Source organism: Muntiacus reevesi, chromosome 3, assembly GCF_963930625.1.
Source record: "Muntiacus reevesi chromosome 3, mMunRee1.1, whole genome shotgun sequence".
Taxonomy (NCBI): domain Eukaryota; kingdom Metazoa; phylum Chordata; class Mammalia; order Artiodactyla; family Cervidae; genus Muntiacus; species Muntiacus reevesi.
This window is the reverse complement of record NC_089251.1, coordinates 59,033,895-59,052,414: the sequence shown is the minus strand read 5'-3', so window position 1 is coordinate 59,052,414 and position 18,520 is coordinate 59,033,895. Positions and strand designations below refer to the sequence as shown.

Here is an 18,520-nt window from a genome sequence, read left to right as displayed (position 1 = left end):
CCCGCGTCTCCACGGCTACGGGCCCGCGGCGCTGGAGCTTCCGCTTCCGCCTCGGGAGGTGGCTTCCCCCGCCCCGCCGGACCCGCCCCGCCCCGCCGGACCCGCCCCGCCCCGCCGGACCCGCCCTCGAGGAGGCGGGGCGGGGCGGGGCGCACCTGGGGGCGGGGCCATGTGCTGGACGCCGGTTGGGGCGTGGGGCTCTCCTGGGAAGGTCAGGCCCTGCGCAGCTAGGCGGCTCCGGCGGCCTCCCTAGTCACATTTCTTTCACTTGTTCCATTCCCGTCCTTCTCTCTCGTGTCCTGTCCCTTCTCCTGCCCCATCTTTTGTCCACTTTCCTGTCCGTCGTCTGTCCCATCACCTGTCGCATCTCCTGTCCCCTCCCCTGTCCCCATTTTTGTTCTGATTCCTGTCCCTCTTCTCTCTCATCTCCTGTCCTCTCAGCTGTCCCATATCCTGTCTCCTCTCTCATCTGCTGTCTCAACTGTCCCCATTCATATCCATCTCCTGTCCCATCTCCTGTCCCCTCACCTGTCCCTATTCCTGTCCCTCTCCTGTCCACTCTCTGGTCCCCTCACTTCTCCCATCTTCTCTCTCCTCCCCTGATTCAGATGCTATTACTTTTTCGAAGCAAGCAACTTTTGCTTGGTTTCTGAATTTTGCTCATGAATTTTACTTCACAGCCCTCTGTGAAGACTGAAAAATCATATTAGAATCTCAGGAGTACACGCCTATCTCTTAGATAATTATCTTTAACCCATCGAATTCTACACATATCTCAGTGCGTTGTTCACAGGCCTAAAAGACTTCTTGTTTCCATTCACATGAAATAAACCAGACATAGAGACATTTGTCCAGCTAAAAGAACTTGTAAGAAACCACAGCTATTTCATTTCTTTACCCATTGCAGGTTGAGTTTTAGGTCTCCTCATTTCAGATGATCTATTATTACAGGATTGAATTTGAGTGGGGTTCAAAATAAGGGGACTGGTGTGTTTAGGTGGATTCATCTCTAATGTGTCAGAAAAGCAGTGGCCTCAGGACCTTCTCCTGCTATTTGAGAATATGGTGGTGTTTTTTTTTTTTTAAAGCATCGTCTGAAGCCTGAGACTTCCCAGGTGGCACTAGTGGTAAAGAACCCACCTGCCAATGCAGGAGACAAAGGAGATGTGGGTTCAGTCCCTGGGTCAGGAAGATCCCCTGGAGGAGGGCATGGCAACCCACTCCAATATTCTTGCTTAGAGAATCCCATAGACAGAGGAGCCTGGCAGGCTACAGTCCATGAGGTCAGAAGGAGTCAGATATGATTGAATCAACTTAGCACATACACAGGAAGCCTCGGACACAGTAAGAGGAGGCAGGTGATCCAGGCCAGGGTCTGTTAGGTAGAGTTGGTCCCTCTCTGCCTATTTCCAGATAACTGGCAAAGAAACTGGGCACAGGTAATTCAAGCACAGGGGAAGATTCTAGACACCATGGTCCCTAGGCAGGGTGGTTCCTCTGGGCGAGGATAGCAGGTCAAAACAGCCATGTGCTGCTAGATTGGCCAGTAGAGGGGGCAAGGAGGTCAGCATGGTGCTTCCCACTGGCTCAGAGACCAAGGAGGTCATCCTGTAGTCCTAGCTGTTACAGACTTTGGGTTGGGCTAGAACAGGAACAGTGAAAGTGTGTGTGTGTGTGTGTGTGTGTGTGTGCATGTGCGTGTGTGTGTTAGGGGTACAGGCTGATGCTATGTACTGGTTCATTCAGTCCGCACAGTAACAGAGCATCTTCTGTGCACCTAGTCTCCATAAGGAGACCTTTTTTGTCTTAGTTACAGCTGTACTTCCCCCCGCAGAGCAGGACATGGAAGCAAACTAGATGCCCATCAGCAGACGAATGGATAAGGAAGCTGTGGTACATATACACCATGGAATATTACTCAGCCATTAAAAAGAATTCATTTGAATCAGTTCTAATGTGATGGATGAAACTGGAGCCCATTATACAGAGTGGAGTAAGCCAGAAAGATAAACACCAATACAGTATACTAACGCATATATATGGAATTTAGAAAGATGGTAACAATAACCCTATATGTAAAACAGAAAAAGAGACACAGATGTACAGAACAGACTTTTGGACTCTGTGGGAGAAGGCGAGGGTGGGATGTTTCGAGAGAACAGCATCGAAACATGTATATTATCTAGGGTGAAACAGATCGCCAGTCCAGGCTGGATGTATGAGACAAGTGCTCGGGCCTGGTGCACTGGGAAGACCCAGAGGGATCGGGTGGAGAGGGAGGTGGGAGGGGGGATCGGGATGGGGAATACATGTAAATCCATGGCTGATTCATGTCAATGTAAGACAAAAACCACTACAATATTGTAAAGTAATTAGCCTCCAACTAATAAAAATAAATGAAAAAAAAAAAAGGTCTCCTTTCTGGACTAGTGGTAGAGACGGATGATAAGCATGGAAACCATTAATTTAACAGAGGTATGAGTTATGGAGAAAGTAATGCAATGTTACATAACAGGATCTGTTTCATTTAATATTTTTACTTTCTAACAATAATTGTATATATTTAATTGTGTATCTTTATGGTGTACAGGGCTTCCCTGGTGGTCCAGATGGTAAAGAATCTGCCTGCAATGCAGGACACCTGAGTTCAACAACTGGGTCGGGAAGATCCCCTGGAGTAGAAAATGGCAACCAACTCCAGTATTCTTCCCTGGAGAATTCCATAGACAAAGGAGCATGTTGGGCTATAGTCCATGGGGTCACAAACAGTTGGAGATGACTGAGCGACTTTCACTTACGTTACTTATAAGGTGTACATGATGACTTGATGTATGTATACACAGCAGAGTGATTACTACCGTCAAGCTAATTAATGTCTTCTCCACCTATTTACATGTATGATGAGAGCATCCGAAATGTACTCTTAGCAATTTCCAGTTTTCAGTACTTTTTTTTTTGACTGTGCAGTGAGGGTTGCTGGATGTTAATTCCCCAACCAGGGATCGAACCCAGACTGACAGCAGCAAAACACGGAGTCCTAACCACTGGACCACCAGAGAGTTCCCAGTACAGTCTTATTAACTATAGTTATCATGCTGGATGTCAGATCTCTAGATTACTTGTCCTACATAACTGCAGCTTTGTGCCGTTTGACTGGTATTCCTATACCCTCCCACCCCGCCTGCAGTCCCCAGTAACCACAGTTCTGCTTTCTGCCTCTACATAGTCTACTTTTAAATTTATTTTTAATTTTTTAAAAATGTGTGTGACAGTTTATTATTTTCATTTAAATATTTCAGTGAGTAATAGTCTTAAGCATTTTAAAATGTAATTCTTTTGAAAACAATGCAATTTATTTATGTAAACCCAAGGTTATAAACTGAAAATGACCAGATTTAAAAAAATTTTTTAATTGAAGTATAGTTGACCTACAATATTGTATTAGTTTTAGGTGTTGTGTGGAGTGATTTGACATTTATATACATTGAGGATTGATCACCACAATAAGTCTAGTAACCATCTGTTACCTTATAAAATTATTGCATTAGTGACTATATTCCCTATGCTGTATATTACAGTCTGTAACTGTGAGTCTGTTTCTGTTTTTGTTTTTTAGATTCTACATGTAAGTGAAACAATATGGTTTTTGTCTTTGATTATTGCACTTAGTGTAAAATCTAATAGGTCCATCCATGTTGTCACAAATGACAAGATCACATTTTTTATGCCTGAGTAATATTCCGTCTCACACACACACACACACACATGCCAAGTCTTATTTATCCATTCATCTGTCAATGGACAGTTAGGTTTCTGTGTCTTGGCTATTGTAAATGGTGCTGCTATGAACATTGGGGTATAGGTGTCTTTTCAAATTTTAAATAATTTAAGTAACTACATGCAGCTAGTGGCTAACACAGTAAGCTCTAGAAGATAACTGGTATAGGACTACTTAGAATATAAGAAGTTGGCTTTTTAGATTTCCTTGACTGATAGAGTATTTCAGTTACTTAGCTCTCAGTTCTTGCCATTTGGTGTGCATTGAAGTATTTAGCAACGTCCTTCTCTTGGAGAAAAAATGAGCAAATGAAAATTTAAATAAGCACAAAAGAGACAATACAGACCTATAAGAGATTTAATGATACACTTTAATCTTAATCACATAAGAATTATGTGTGAAAGACTTCCAAAGAGCAGATGGTCCTTCAGGTTGCAGGAAGATGGGAGGCCTGTGTTGGTTAGTGAACTTGCTATTTATGTTTTAAACTGGTGGAGAGAAAGGAAAGGAAACGTCTGGAGAAGGTGGGATGACAGTAAGACTAGTTGGGGTGGGGAGGAACCTGCGAGACGCGCTCGAACCCAGCGAGGTGGCTCTCTGCTGCAGTGAGGAGGGGGTTTGGCAGCATGAAATCCAGCTGGCAGGCGGTTTGGAAGGTAAGTCACCCATGTCATAAGGTAAGTCATCCATGTAGCTGCCTTTGAATCGATGGCTAAAATTGCTTGGGATGTATCTTGTAGGCAGCAAACATGAGAATCATCGAAAGATTCTGAGCTAAAGAGAAATGTAAAGAATCTTGCTGTGGGAAAAGAAGTTTGGCAGATGTATGATGAACAGAGAAACAAGTTACATAGCTTATAGGCAAGGGAGAGGCTTCTGAACTGGAAGGGCGGTTGCAGAGGTAAGACATCCTGGAGGTACACTGACAGGTGTTGCTGATGGATGAGAACACAATTGAGGAGGGGCTGCAGAGAGGTGGGCCAAGGTGCAAGTTTGGGATGGGTTGGCTGGGAGTGGGAGGGGAGTCCAGCGAAATGCAGAGGCAGTGGTGAGAGACAGGGGTAGAGGCACTGAAGGAAGAAGCCTGGAGTGAATGAGAAAGTTTCAGGGGAAAACAGTCACCTGATGATGGTTACTTGGCTACCAAGAAATCGCTGGCTACCAAGAAATAGTAGCTATTGACACATTTTAGTGCTGTATTTACAAATTTGCTTAAACCAACACTTCATCTGAAAACTTTAGTATATTCTTATGTGATGACCAGAGCATATTTAACATGTTCATATGCATGTGGTCTGTAGAAAACTGACGCATCATGATTATTAGCAAGGATGCCAGGGTTGTAAGTCTCCGCCCTCCACCTGGCCCCAACCTCTGTTAGCTCCATCTTTTATTAGGGCGAACAAAAGCAGACACAAGAAGCACTAGTCCAGTCACCTGAATTCAATATCACGGGGTAAGGATAATCAACTTTTACACCAATTAAATCTGGTGCTTTTTCTTCCTTACGAGAATCGAAAGTGGAGAGTTAGAGTGGTGTCAGCCATGTTCTTCCTGTAATCATCATCAAATCTCTCATTCTGGGCCACGGTGAAGTGGTTCTTCCAATCCCCGATGACCCCTGAAACAGTCATGGTGGGGAGTCAGTACTGTGGTGGGAGTGGGGTAGGAGGGTGTAGGGGACAGGGTGCTGGGAGGGGTGGTTCTCTGTTCTGCTCCTGTATGAGGAGTTCTACCCCCTGACCCGGAGACATTCCTCTGGCTGACCCGGCAGGGTCTCCTCCAGGAGGGAGGAAGGATCACCTGTCTGGTGTGTGGGTCGGGAGATGACAAGGTTGTATGAGCAGCAGGGCTGAGGGTCACTCCTGTGTGTCCTTCCTGCCCACTGAATCAAGGTCTGTGCTAACATGATGTTGCCTGTAGAACAAGCAAGGCCTGCTAGTGGAGGGACTGCACATGCCATTTTGAGAAAGGAAGATTCCCCCCAATTCTCCAGTTGCAATCCCTGTTACCTTTCCCAGGCTGGTTTTTCTCCATACTGTCATCTATTATCCTGCATGTTTTTTCATTTGCTTCCTGTTTATGGCTAGAATATAATTTCCACTAGGGCTGGAACTTTCCTGTGTTTTGTTCACTGCTCTGAACATTACCTAGAACAGAGTCTGGCACACAGTAACCACTTGGGAAGTAGTTTTGAATGAATGGACGTTTCTGACAGCCTGGAACTCTCTATAAAGTGGATACTTTGCTCCATCTGACTCGATTCTGTATCTTTTCACCTTATCAGCCAGAACTCCAGAGGGAACAAGAGGATAAGCCCTTGGACCTAGACACCAAATCTCACTTTCCACTTGTGGCTGAACGTTAATTTCATCTGTGGTTTCTTAAATTGTTCTTTTCCCAGAATCCTTCATTATCAATCTTATTTTTCTTTTCTATAGAAAGAGAACTCCCCAGAGACTATGAAATATTGGACAATTCCTTCAGGATTATGGCCAAAAGGAAACATTGAAAACCTTTTCTCATGAATGGAGAAATCAAGTGGTTCATGAATTTAGCCGGAATCGACGTGTAGTTTGCCATCGGGTTCTGCTTCATGACACTAAACGAAGTGTGGTGAACAATTTTATCCAGAACTTTATCATCTAAGCTTTTTCCAATAAATTCTGCCAGCTTCTGGATTTCATGCTTTGGGTTCTATGAGCGGAGTCAAAAGAAAAGACTTGGTATAAGATAATGTGTATCAATCAATAATAGTCTTAAAAAATATTGAAATGAATTAATAATAGTAATCAGTAACATGCCACGAGTTAAAATTTTTAAAAATCATATCTCACACATGTTCAGCTTTTCAGAAATGACTCATTTAGATGTGGTGACTCGTACTGTTCTCTGTATTAACTGGAGTCTTTACACTGTTCTTGCTCTAACATGTCAACTGGGTCACATCAGTAAGATGCTCGAAACACAGTGACCTGGAGTGCGTGGAACATGCTCCATGGGGCAGTATGTCCAGGGTCAGGTCCAAATGTCCTGCTCCAGCCCATCTGATAAATGCCCCTGGGGGAGGCAGTGAACTGATGCTGAGAGCAGATGTCACAGTGGCCTGTTTCCTGCTTCTGTCTGTGATGTACTTTTCAAAAATCAGGTTCAAAAATCAGGCTCTCAGTTACAAATCCAGGAACACAGATTGTCATTCTGTACAGACCCAGCGGAGTCACAAAAGTGCTGGGTAGATGACCATTTACCATCAATTCTCATGACACCACCTCCTTCAGTCCTGATAGCATCTCTCTAATGACTTCTAACATCAAAATTCCTAGATGTCAAGCCTCTTCACAAAGAAGAATTGCCAGCAAGCAGTAAGTCAGAACTTGAGTTCGAGAGTCCATAGTGTTTCCCACTGCACCGAATTTCTTAAACTGTTTGTTGAAACCCTGTCATTCCTCTAGCACTAATGAAAAAAAACCAAAATGTACTACAAAGTTTTTCCCTTCTAATGGGAATTTTAAAATACACACCGCAAGGGGGGAGAAAAGGCATCACTCATGTTTGCCATCCTCTGCCTGTAAGGAAAAGGTGTCCCACAGTCCAGAGTTCCAGGGAGCTCAGGTGAGATTGTGATATGGAAACTCATGATGTGCCAGGTGCGCTGTGATGGGTGGATGGGGCAGCCAGTGAAACACAGCACCTCCTGTGCCCGAATGCAATCTGAGGGTCCCCGATGGGGTGCACACATTGCAACTGAAGCATTTATGGTCAAATGGGGAGTTGTTAGGTGGCCTGGTCCTCACCTCCTTCATGTCCTCGTAGAAAAGGTAGAGGATGCGGTGCTGGTCCTTGGCGTGCCACCAGCCCTTCACATGGTCGTACCAGGAGCCCCAGCACACTGCAGGATGGGACCAGAAACAGGGCAGTGAGTCACAGAAACCCAGTGACAAGTACACCACCCACCCCCACCCCCACCCGGGAGGAGGATCCTCAAGGGAGGGAGGAGGTCACCCTGGCGATTCCTTCATGGCAAAGCCAGCTAATGGAAGTCAGTCCTGAATATTTACTGTAAGTACTGATGTTGAAGCTGAAACTCCAATACTTTGGCCAATACTAATGCGAAGAGTTGACTCATTTGAAAAGACCCTGATGCTGGAAAAGATTGAAGGCAGGAGGAGAAGCGGATGACAGAGGATGAGATGGTTGGATGGCATTATTGACTCCATGGGCCTAAGTCTGAGTAAACTCTGGGAGTAGGTGATGGACAGGGAGGCCTGGCGTGCTGCAGTCCATGGGATCTCAAAGAGTCAGACACAACTGAGTGACTAAACTGAAAGTCAGCAGAGTCCCTGCTGTTCTCAGGAACTGACACCTTCTTTGTAGAGTGCTTGAGGATTTTGAGACAGGATGGAAATCAAGCTCTCACCCTTCCCAGCCAGAAAATTCTCAAAGTATTCCTCCCAGGTGCCTGGAGCAGGAAGGATTCTATTCATCCTGTGGAAGTGGTAATAAGACACCATGTTGTCCTTGGGGTTCCTGGCTACGTAGATCATCTAGGAGCGGAGAGGGGAAGAGGAGAAGCAAAACCAGGATTAGAACAGCAGAGAATGACGTGAGGGTGGGCGTATTCCACACAGGTGGGTTTTCCTGATGCTGCGTTTCTGTGCTGTGGCTTTTGTGGGAGGTGGAAAGGATTCATGTCAATCTGCGTGTTGATGATATGTGACCAGTGGATTTTTTTGTTTCTGTTTTTAATTTAACAAGTGAAGTGTTTTAAGAGGAAATTGAAGACCAGTCTGAGGTCCTTCTAAGGGGCCAACTCTGCATTCCTTTGGCTCCCTACCTTACAGTTCTTCTCCAGGAGAGATGGTGGCAGCAAGTGGAAGGGGAGGTGTGTCTTCAATATCCGGGGTGAGGTCATTGCATTCGCTTGTTCCAAGCCTGTGAAATTAGTTTTCAACAACTTTCCATTATTTTTCTCCATTTGCTTCAGAAACTTGCTGCCCCATTTTTACTACATTAGGAACACTCCAGACCACCTGTAACTCTCTGTGGCTTTCATATGAGAGAATGGGATTTTTGGCTAGAGCAGTTTTTGTTTTTGCCACATAGTTTGTGGGATTCTAGTTCCCCAGCTGGGATTGAACTCATGCTCCCTGCAGTGAGAGCACCATTTTAACCACTGACCACCAGCAAAGTCTCTAGAACAGCTTTTAACCATAACAATAAACCAAATAAATAAGAACCTAAAAAATTCAAACCCTTCCATCATAAAATTATCTTACCTAGGCTCATCTTTGTGGAATGAATTTAATTTCTAATTGGAGAATCAAAACTTACTTTTATTTTAAAACTTTTTTAATATTTATTTTTAATATTTATTTATATTTATTTGGCTGTACCAGGTCTTAACTGTAGCATGTGCATTCTAGTTTCCCTGACCAGGGATTGAACCCAGGTCCCTTGCATTGAGAGCTCGGAATCTTAGCCACTGAACCACCAGGTAAGTCCCTTAACTTACTTTCGTATGAACAGAAACTCAATTAGAAAATGTCTGAAGTATAGCCATGGCCAGTCAGGGAAAAAGAGTCTTGAGGTCCATTGATGGTGGTTTGAACACCTGGGATTCTGAAAGGGCTACTGTGCTTAGTCACTCAGCCATGTCCACCAGGCTCTTCTGTCTATGGGATTCTCCAGACAAGAATACTGCAGTGGGTTGCCATTTCCTTCTCTAGGGGATCCTCCCAACCCAAGGATGGAACCCACATCTCCTGCATTTGCAGGTGGATTCTTTACCACAGCACTACCTGGGAAGCCTGAGAGGGCTGCTGGCTAGTAAAAATTCCAGAGTACGTCTAGACCTGGGGTCAGGTGCAGCCGTGCTGTACTCACCAGATCCTAGGGAAGGGACTATCCACTCGATGAAGGGAAATCGCTCGTGCGTGGGTGCCCTCTGGCTTTGGTCGACATCACCCCCGTTTTGTATCAAGTCCACAATCTCCTGCGTCCATGTTGTTCCTTGTTCCATGGGTAAGAATAGGAGGCACAGACATTATCTCACGCATTTCTTAGGATGTGAGCAAATACTCTTTAGAGCAGCTGTGTGAACATTGAAGCCTGCTTTATAGTGGAATTCAGAAAACATCCTTCTTTGTTTATATCTTGTGTTATCATAATATGGGATTTTTAGGCAAAGACTCCAGTTTGGAGTGGATATAAGATTCCTAAATAGACAGTTCTTTTCTCTGTCACAACCATTCATTAGGGTTGTCTTGCTACTGAGTTGGTGGCATTGTTCCTCAGAAAGGTGGAGTGGAAGTCTTTCTCACCCAACTGTGATGTGGGGTCATCCCTGTGTGATCTTCAGACTGTTTCCCAAGTGCACAGCCTGAGGTTGGTACCCAGGAGGCTTTGTTGTGTGTTGGCTAAATGAGCGAGTGATTAGGGCTTAGTCTCTGTGTTCACGCTGTCCTACTTTCCCTGAAGGTTAGAAAGTGCATTCCTAGGCTCCTTTGCCACTGAGATTATGAACACCCTGAGACTGATTGACCTTCTGAGAGTTAAAAGAAGGAGATAGAGGTCTGAGGGTGGCCCCACCAGGTACAAGATGTGTGGAAGCCACTCCGCACATCTGGATCAAGCTCGGAGCTCGATCCAGAAGCTGCGCCCCCACTACCCCTGGAGGAGGGCTTCTGTCTCCAGTTTTGGTCACTTATATGGGCCCCATCCTGACTAGTGTGAGGGCTACCACCTACTTTGCAGCCTTGAAGACCTATTGAACCAGGTGTCTGACCACGTCCGTGTCAGGAGATCAAATAGCAGTGGCATTTTGTTTCCTAGATGAGTTGGTCTCTAATTTTATCTGGCACCAACTCTTCATTACGGGTTAAAGGACCAATATTTCTTTAGCTATCAACTCAAAGGAAGTTAGAGTCATTTACACTAGTTTTTTTTTTTTTTTTTTTTTTTTTTTTTAAAACAGCAATTTATGTTTATTTTTGGTAACAAAGGATCAAATATATATATATATAAACAAACACATTTAGAAGGAAAAAACACTACTATTTTCCATATTCTACTCAAAAAATAAACTCCTTTCAAGCAGCACATTAGTAGAGACATGGGAGTGTATTACCCACTGCAGCAGCTAAACCCTACTCTGAATCTCCTTCGCCTGATTTTTCAACTCACTTTTTGCCCCCCCTGCTCTCCAATTAGTTAGTTTGCTGAGACCAAGTAAATAGGTTTTAAAAACCATCTTCAGCCAAATAAAATCAGAGAAAAACTATGGGCAAAACCCCTAAAACACCACCTCTATGTAATATGTCACAAATATGAATAATATTCCACTGTAATACAATGACATCTGCAACAACAGTAACACAATCCAAGATGACTTAACTTTCTGAAAGCAAGTAACAAGCAATGATATTTTATAAAGCTAAGTAAGCTCTGGAGCTACCAGACACCGACAAAATATCCTTACTTGGTTTCAGTTCAACGAGAGGAGGTCTACTAAATTTAGACTCTGAGCTGATTTCATCAGCAACCTGTCCTCCTGACAGAGGTCTCTGCGGACAGGAGGGATGGGAATACCGGGGTGGGATCGACTTATTTCATAGGCATAGACTGCAGCCAAAAACAGTCACAAAGCGCACAGGTCCCGGGCATGGCTGACAACCACACCTCTAAATCCTGCAGTGTTGCTGTAAAGACGAGTCCTTTCCGGGAGCTATCAAGGACTCAGAATGGTCAGTGTGACTACGACACAGCCAGCTGGACTCAGGAGCTTTCCTGGAAGAAGTAAACACCAAACACTTGATCCAAGACAAAGCCTGAAACCATCTAGAGCGAGAACACGAAATGAAACTGAATCAAATCCTGATCATTTTTCTGTCTTTTAAAAAAAAAAAATTGCTAGTCAAGAGAAGACCTAAAATTTTTTCATTCTAAAAAATGGTTTAATTCAAACTACACTTTACTCAAATACTAAAATGCTCAGGAAAACAACTGAGCTGTTATAACCAGGCTGGGGACAGGCGTGGCATCTGAGCATCAGCAGTCTGCTCTTCCCGTGGGGGGAGTGGGGAGGAGACAGGAGATGGGGGAGAAAGAGAGGACAGTCTGCAAGAGCCTCTGGGGCAAGGGGGTGTCGCTGGTCAGCTGCTGGCTGGCCAGGCTCTGGCAGTGACTCAGCTGTGGACCCAACGGCTTGGCTGCCTGCATCCCAGTTGAGGAGCCAGGACATGGAAGCAACCTAGATGCCCATCAGCAGATGAATGGATAAGGAAGCTGTGGTACATATACACCATGGAATATTACTCAGCCGTTAAAAAGAATTCATTTGAATCAGTTCTAATGAGATGGATGAAACTGGAGCCCATTATACAGAGTGAAGTAAGTCAGAAAGATAAAGAACATTACAGTATACTAACACATATATACGGAATTTAGATAGATGGTGGCGATAACCCTATATGCAAAACAGAAAAAGAGACACAGAAATACAGAACAGACTTTTGAACTCTGGGGGAGAACGTGAGGGTGGGATGTTTTGAAAGAACAGCATGTATATTATCTATGGTGAAACGGACCACCAGCCCAGGTGGGATACATGAGTCAGGTGCTCGGGCCTGGTGCACTGGGAGGACCCTGAGGAGTCGGGTGGGGAGGGAGGTGGGAGGGGGGATCGGGATGGGGAATACATGTAACTATATGGCTGATTCATGTCAATGTATGACAAAACCCACTGAAATGTTGTAAAGTGATTGGCCTCCAACTAATAAAATAATATTAAAAAAAAAAAAAAAAAAAAAAAAAGAAATACCATTTACACTAGTTTTGTGTGTTTACTATGAATTTTGGCGGCTTCCTAGGTGGCTCAGTGATGAAGAATCTGCCTGCCAAGCAGGAGATGTGGGTTTAATCCCTGGGTTGGGAAGATCCCCTGGAGTAGGAAATGGCAACCCATTCCAGTATTCTTGCCTGGAGAATTCCATGGACAAAGGAGCCTGGTGGGCTACAGTCCATGGGGTTTCAAAGAGTCAGACATGACTTAGCAACTAAACAACAACTTTGAATTTATAGCCATGGGCTAACATTGGGGCAGGTTCCAGTGTAGCTGGAAGTTCAAAGTCAGCTGGTTCTTGGGGTCAGAGGTCAGTGATTCTACAAAGTGTGTATCTCTGCTCAGTCACAGAGCGTTTACTATTCTGCTAAAAATCTAGGTGAAAACCTTTACATCATCTGAGCTTGTTTCTTATTCCCTTTTATCAATACAGCCTTTGTTAGCATATGCAGTTTTCGTGACTGATTAAATACAGCATTAATTGGTAAGTACTTTTCTTTCTGTTGTTATTAGATTGTAATCCCCCTAACCCATGAAAGCTCTAAGTGAACCAAACCTTAATGCTCACTTTTGGTAGGTGGAAAAAGATGAAAGAGTAAGCACTGTACTGAAATTATGGTGATAGAGTAGAATTGAGTGAAATAAGGCAGTGAGATGTGATTCTCCACCAGGGGTTACTTTCAGAAACTCACATTTAGAAAATTTTAATTCTGAACAAACTCATGAGGAGTAACATCAGAAAGTCAGGGCTGATTTGAAACCAGTGGAGACATGAGTCTAAGGCCCCATCTGCATCAGTACAGATAAAGTCAGAGGGTGGGTAGAGTATATGTGTGTGTGCCCATGAACAAATGTAGCAGAAGTTATTGACAGTTACTGATTTTGCAAAGAGCAAATGTATGTGCAGTTGGGGTGTGAGCTGAGCACTGTGTTTTGGCCTGATTGTAGATGCACACAAATAGGTGCAGAGCACTCCGCATCCCGGCTCACCCTCAAACTTTACATAACGCAGTGGCTGAGCTCTTTTGTCCTGTTTCTGCAGTAACTTTGTTAAATTGATTATTGAAATAAGAAAAGCAGGTTCACAACATACCACTGGGAGGGTGGAGATGCAGTGGGTAGGTCTGGGACCCTGAACAGGGGGGACTTATAAGTTCAGTCTTGCAGAACATGAGCTCCCTTCTCCGCTCAGCCGCCTCCTCCCCCCCCAACCCGCCCCGCCAGCTGGGGGGGTGCCCGGTCTGGCTCTGCTGTAAGGGTCTGCCCTGAAGTAAATCAACAAGTCTGGCCCCTTTGTTTCAGACTGTTTGATTTACTGTCTTGCAGGGAAGTAAACAACATGGACTTCACGGGAAGTATTAAATTCTAAAGACGTGTAGGTCATTTTAATGTTTTTTTGTGTGGTTCCCCCCGCCCCCCACCCCGTGATTTATGTTGGCCCTATCCCTCTGCCCACTCAATGGTTTTCTGCTCAAACCCCGTGGGTTTCTCAACATCCTCAGTGTTTCGTCTTGCTTGCTTCTGTCCCTGCCCCTCCCTCCACCTCCCCCGTCCCCTATCCCTGCCGCCTACCTGCTTTCGGGTAGGTAGAAATGAGCAGGTCGTCGGGCCTGGCTTGGAAGCTCCTGATCTGATCCCAGGTGTCACAGGTGGGCGTGGGCTGTAGGATGCCTCCCACGTAGTCCACAGCCACGCGACCAATGCCCTCTGATTGCAAATCCTCCATCTTGTTCAAGGCCAGTGTCAGGGGTCAGAAATTTTAGCTCGGGAAAGCTACCATCAGACAGCTCAGAGCTGTGTGCTTGACAGCTTAACAGACAGGGCAGGGCTGAGACCTCAGGCCCCGCCGGGAGTTGGCCGTCTAGGGGCAGCTGGCCTGGCCAGAGAGCGGAACTCTGGCTTAGGACTTTGCACAAAGCACTTCTGATGAGCTGTAGCCGCCTCCCGGAGGGGCAGTGACGTAGCTGCCTAGCCCTCTGCTCTGGGCAGCACCGCGGCTCCCCGCCCCTTGGCCGTGTCCTTTGCGCCTTCAGCCACTCTTCTGTGCCCTTAGCGACGGTCAGGGCCACCTCATTTGCAGTCCTCTGCATTCACAAAATAATTCACAGAGCTCTTTAATTGTTTCTTCTGGGAATTTTAAGCTCGTTACAAAGTTGCAGGAAATCTGCAGGTGGTCTTACAAGTTGCAGCAGAGACTCACTTCCTTGAAATGCTGGAGGGAAGTTTCTGTGCTGCCAACAATGAGAGCTTAGACCCAACCTCCCAGCACAGATGTGGGGGTAGGGAATCAGCAGTGTTATTTTTAAGACTGAAATAGAGGAGGCTGCAATAGGAATGATTCTCTTCCTGTTGTAGGCTGTTTGGTGTCAGTATCAGCCCTGGTCTCTTCACAGGCAATAAAACATGTTTGAAAGCCACAGATTTACAGAAGGCACATCCTCTGACTTCTTCCTGGAGTTCACCTCCCAGGCTGATGCCGGATCCCTCCCCATCCCAACAACGCCCCCGGCCCACCCCCCACCACCACCGGGAATCACTTGTTTTCCTCAAAGCCCTGGTGTTTATTTATGCTGCTTGTTCTGTTTTCTCCCCACCCCGCACCTTTCCACCACAACCCTTCTTGGCTGACCGCTTCAAAACCAAGAGCAATCAGACCACAGTGATGTACCATCTCATGCAGGTCAGAATGTGCCTGTGCCGTCAAAAAGTTTACAAACAACAAATGCTGGAGAGGGTGTGGAGAAAAGGGAACCCTCTTGCACTGTTGGTGGGAATGAAAACTGGAGAACAGTGTGGAGATTTCTTAAAAAACTGGAAATAGAACTGCCATATGACCCAGCAATCCCACTTCTGTGCATACACACCAAGAAAACCAGAATTGAAAGAGATACATGCACCCCAATGTTTGTTGAAGCACTGTTTGCAATAGCTAGGACATGAAAGCAACCTAGATGTCCACTGGCAGATGAATGGATAAGAAAGCTGTGGTACATATACACACAATGCACTATTACTCAGCTATTTAAAATAATGCATTTGAGTCCGTTCTAATGAGGTGAATGAAACTGGAACCTGTTACACAGAGTGAAGTAAGTCAGAAAGAAAAACACTAATACAGTATATTAATGCATATATATAGAATTTAAAGAGATGGTAATGATGACCCTATATGCAAGACAGTAAAAGAGACACAGATGTAAAGAACAGACTTTTGGACTCTGTGGGAGAAGGCGAGGGTGGGATGATTTGAGAGAATAGCACTGAAACATGTATATTACCATATGTGAAATAGATGACCAGTCCAAGTGTGATTTGTGAAACAGGGCACTCAAAGCCAGTGCACTGGAACAACCCAGAGGGATGGGATGGGGATGTTGGGACACATGTACACTGTGGCTGATTCATGTTGATGTATGGCAAAAACCACCACAATATTGTAAATTAACCTCCAATTAAAATAATTAATTAAAAAAAAAAAAAAACTCATGAAAAAACAAAAGCAAAACAAGAGCAGACCCACATAGCCCTCCTGCTTCTCCTCGTGGTGTTATCAAGTACATCTGGTCTTTGTTTCTGGTTCCTGATGCTGTGTCTCAAAAACCCCTGGAAGTTCCTGAGCAGTTGGAACCTTTGGCTGTTTGTGAGTCCCTGTGGACCCCACCTGGGTTGTCAGGGAGATCACACCTGCTGGGCATGTGGATGCTTTCTGGGAGGGGCTGCCTGGAGGCTCGCTGAGGATGAGGGACAGGGCACGACAGCTCTGCCCCGTCTCCTCTGAGAGCCTGACCCCTGCACATGTAACATTCACCTGTCCCAATCTGTATTGTCTATGTATGACACAACTGTAATTGTAGGTGTAGCACTTTCAGTGAGTTCTAACCTATAAGGGTGTGGGGACGCTCCCCCTGCCTCCCCCCCCCCCACCACCCCTTAGAGCAGGTTGATCAGCAGCACAGATGGTCCACAAGGCTTGTGATTGCATGTGAAGGGTGGTGGGGGGATCTTGTGAAAGATTTTATCCTTGACCTGCAGGTCTGTGCTAACCCTGGGTCGTCAGTGTCAAGACAGAATTGAGTTGAATGGACAGAGAACTTCCCTGGGATGCCTCCCCTGCCCCCAGCAGCTCCAGATGCTGTTCCTGGAGCAGGAGTCTCACTTCTTGCTTCAATCCCTTCCCACCCAGAGCTTCAGCGCATCCCTCGGAGGCCTCTAGGTGGGGACCTCTGTGGTACCCAGGACCCCAAGCCATGCACATTCCCGCTCTGCAGGGCCAACGCCCTGTGCTCCCTTCAGGTCTTTTCTAATATCCTCCCCAAAGTGCCCCCTCTGGAGATCCTGTCCCTGAATTTGGGTGTCTCCCACATCCTTGATGGTGGCCCCTTCCTGTCCTTTGAGGCTGTGCTTTGAACTCAGCCCAGTGTCCTCCACTGCCTATATCGTCACTGTGGGCAGCTCTGAGCCTGGTGCCTGTGTCCTGGGCAGAAGGAAAGAGTGAAACTAACTGGAGAACCAAGGGTGAGGTCTATGGGCCATAACCATGGGGGGAGGGGGAGGATCAGGTGAGCCTGTGGCTTCAGCCAGTCTCTGTGATGAGAGCCAGACGTGGACGCCTGCTCCGAACCCTGCACCAGCTCCCCCAGCTGAGGGCCGGACATGGAGTGCTGACTGCTTTGCCCCCACACCCTGACTTTCCCTTGTGAAAACAGGGCTCTTAACAGCCCCTGACCCTGTGAATGACAGAGTGTGTTTACTGCTGGGCAACCGGGAGGGAGTGTAGTCAACAATCTTAACTGTGAGTAATGTCCTGTGACTGGGACCTCGGGGGTTCCCGGGCCCTCCTTGCCCTTCAGCTTCCCTGTCGGCTGTTGGGAGATGGAGGGACACTTGGGATCAAGATTACCAGGTGGAATTCCTGGCCCTAGTATGCATTCGAACAGACTTAGAAAAATCATCTATAATTTTTGGTTAAATTTCTCCTCTGGTCTTCATAGTCTGTGTGCCAGCAGCATAGAGAACTGGGAGCTTAGCCACATCCTGGCAGTTTTGTTTAGTCCCTTGTGTGCTGGGGACATGGGCTGAGACAGAACCAGGGGAAGCTGAAGGCTTCACATAACCTGAAAAATTACCATGGCTGCACGGATGTTTCCTGTTCTCCTTTCATGATGTTCTGTCGCTAAGTCGTGTCTGACTCCTTGTGACCCCATGGATTGCAGCAATAATACTTTCTCACAAATGCAGGAGAATTAAATAAATGCTGCACTTAGCTATAAAATCGTCCAGTGCCAAGTCTGTGTCTGGCAGACATTGTTTTGGAATTTCAAGCATCTGGGGTTGGATTGGTGCTGCCCCTCAAGAGTCGTGTAAGCTTACAATTATTTAATCTCTTCTGAGCCCCTTTAGTCTCCCAGGATTAATAGAGGAATCGAGGCATGTAAGTCCTCCTGCCGTCTTGGCACACTGCCCTGTCCTCCTCTGGTTCTCCCTGGCCCCTCTTTTCTGACTGTCCACTGGGCCTTTGATCTTGTGTGGGCTTTTCCCTAGTTGTGGTGAGCAGGGGCTACTCTCTCGTTGTGTTCTGAGGGCTTCTCACCGTGGTGGCTTCTCTTGTTGCAGAGCACTGGCCCTTGAGCTCAAGGACTTCAGTAGTTGCGGCTTGTGGGCTTGGTTGCTCTGTGGCATAAGGGATCTTCCCAGACCAGGGTTTGAACCCACCTACTCTGCATTGGCAGGTACACTCTTAACCACTGGACCACTAGGGAAGCCCTGAACATAGCTTCTTACATGTGCTGAGAAGCCAAAAAATTCAGGTGACTCTATTTGATGTTTTCTTCACTGCCTTGGTCTGGAAGTGAACCCAAAGTACCCCCGAGGTTTGCCTGTATGTGTCAAAGCACATGACAAGT

General features: G+C 46.0%; 1 protein-coding gene across 1 annotated transcript; it reads right to left on the bottom strand.

The window, feature by feature from the left end:
* Nucleotides 1-4,130: 4,130 nt before the first annotated feature.
* LOC136164355 (sulfotransferase 1C4-like) lies at nucleotides 4,131-14,610 on the bottom strand. The gene is made up of 7 exons (XM_065929199.1): nucleotides 14,190-14,610; nucleotides 9,662-9,787; nucleotides 8,613-8,710; nucleotides 8,196-8,322; nucleotides 7,573-7,667; nucleotides 6,295-6,475; nucleotides 4,131-5,399 (listed from the first exon to the last, which is right to left on the bottom strand). The coding sequence occupies exons 1-7, from the start codon at nucleotides 14,341-14,343 to the stop codon at nucleotides 5,284-5,286; spliced, it is 897 nt and encodes a 298-aa protein (XP_065785271.1). The 5' UTR covers nucleotides 14,344-14,610; the 3' UTR covers nucleotides 4,131-5,283.
* Between the last annotated feature and the right edge of the window lie 3,910 nt (nucleotides 14,611-18,520).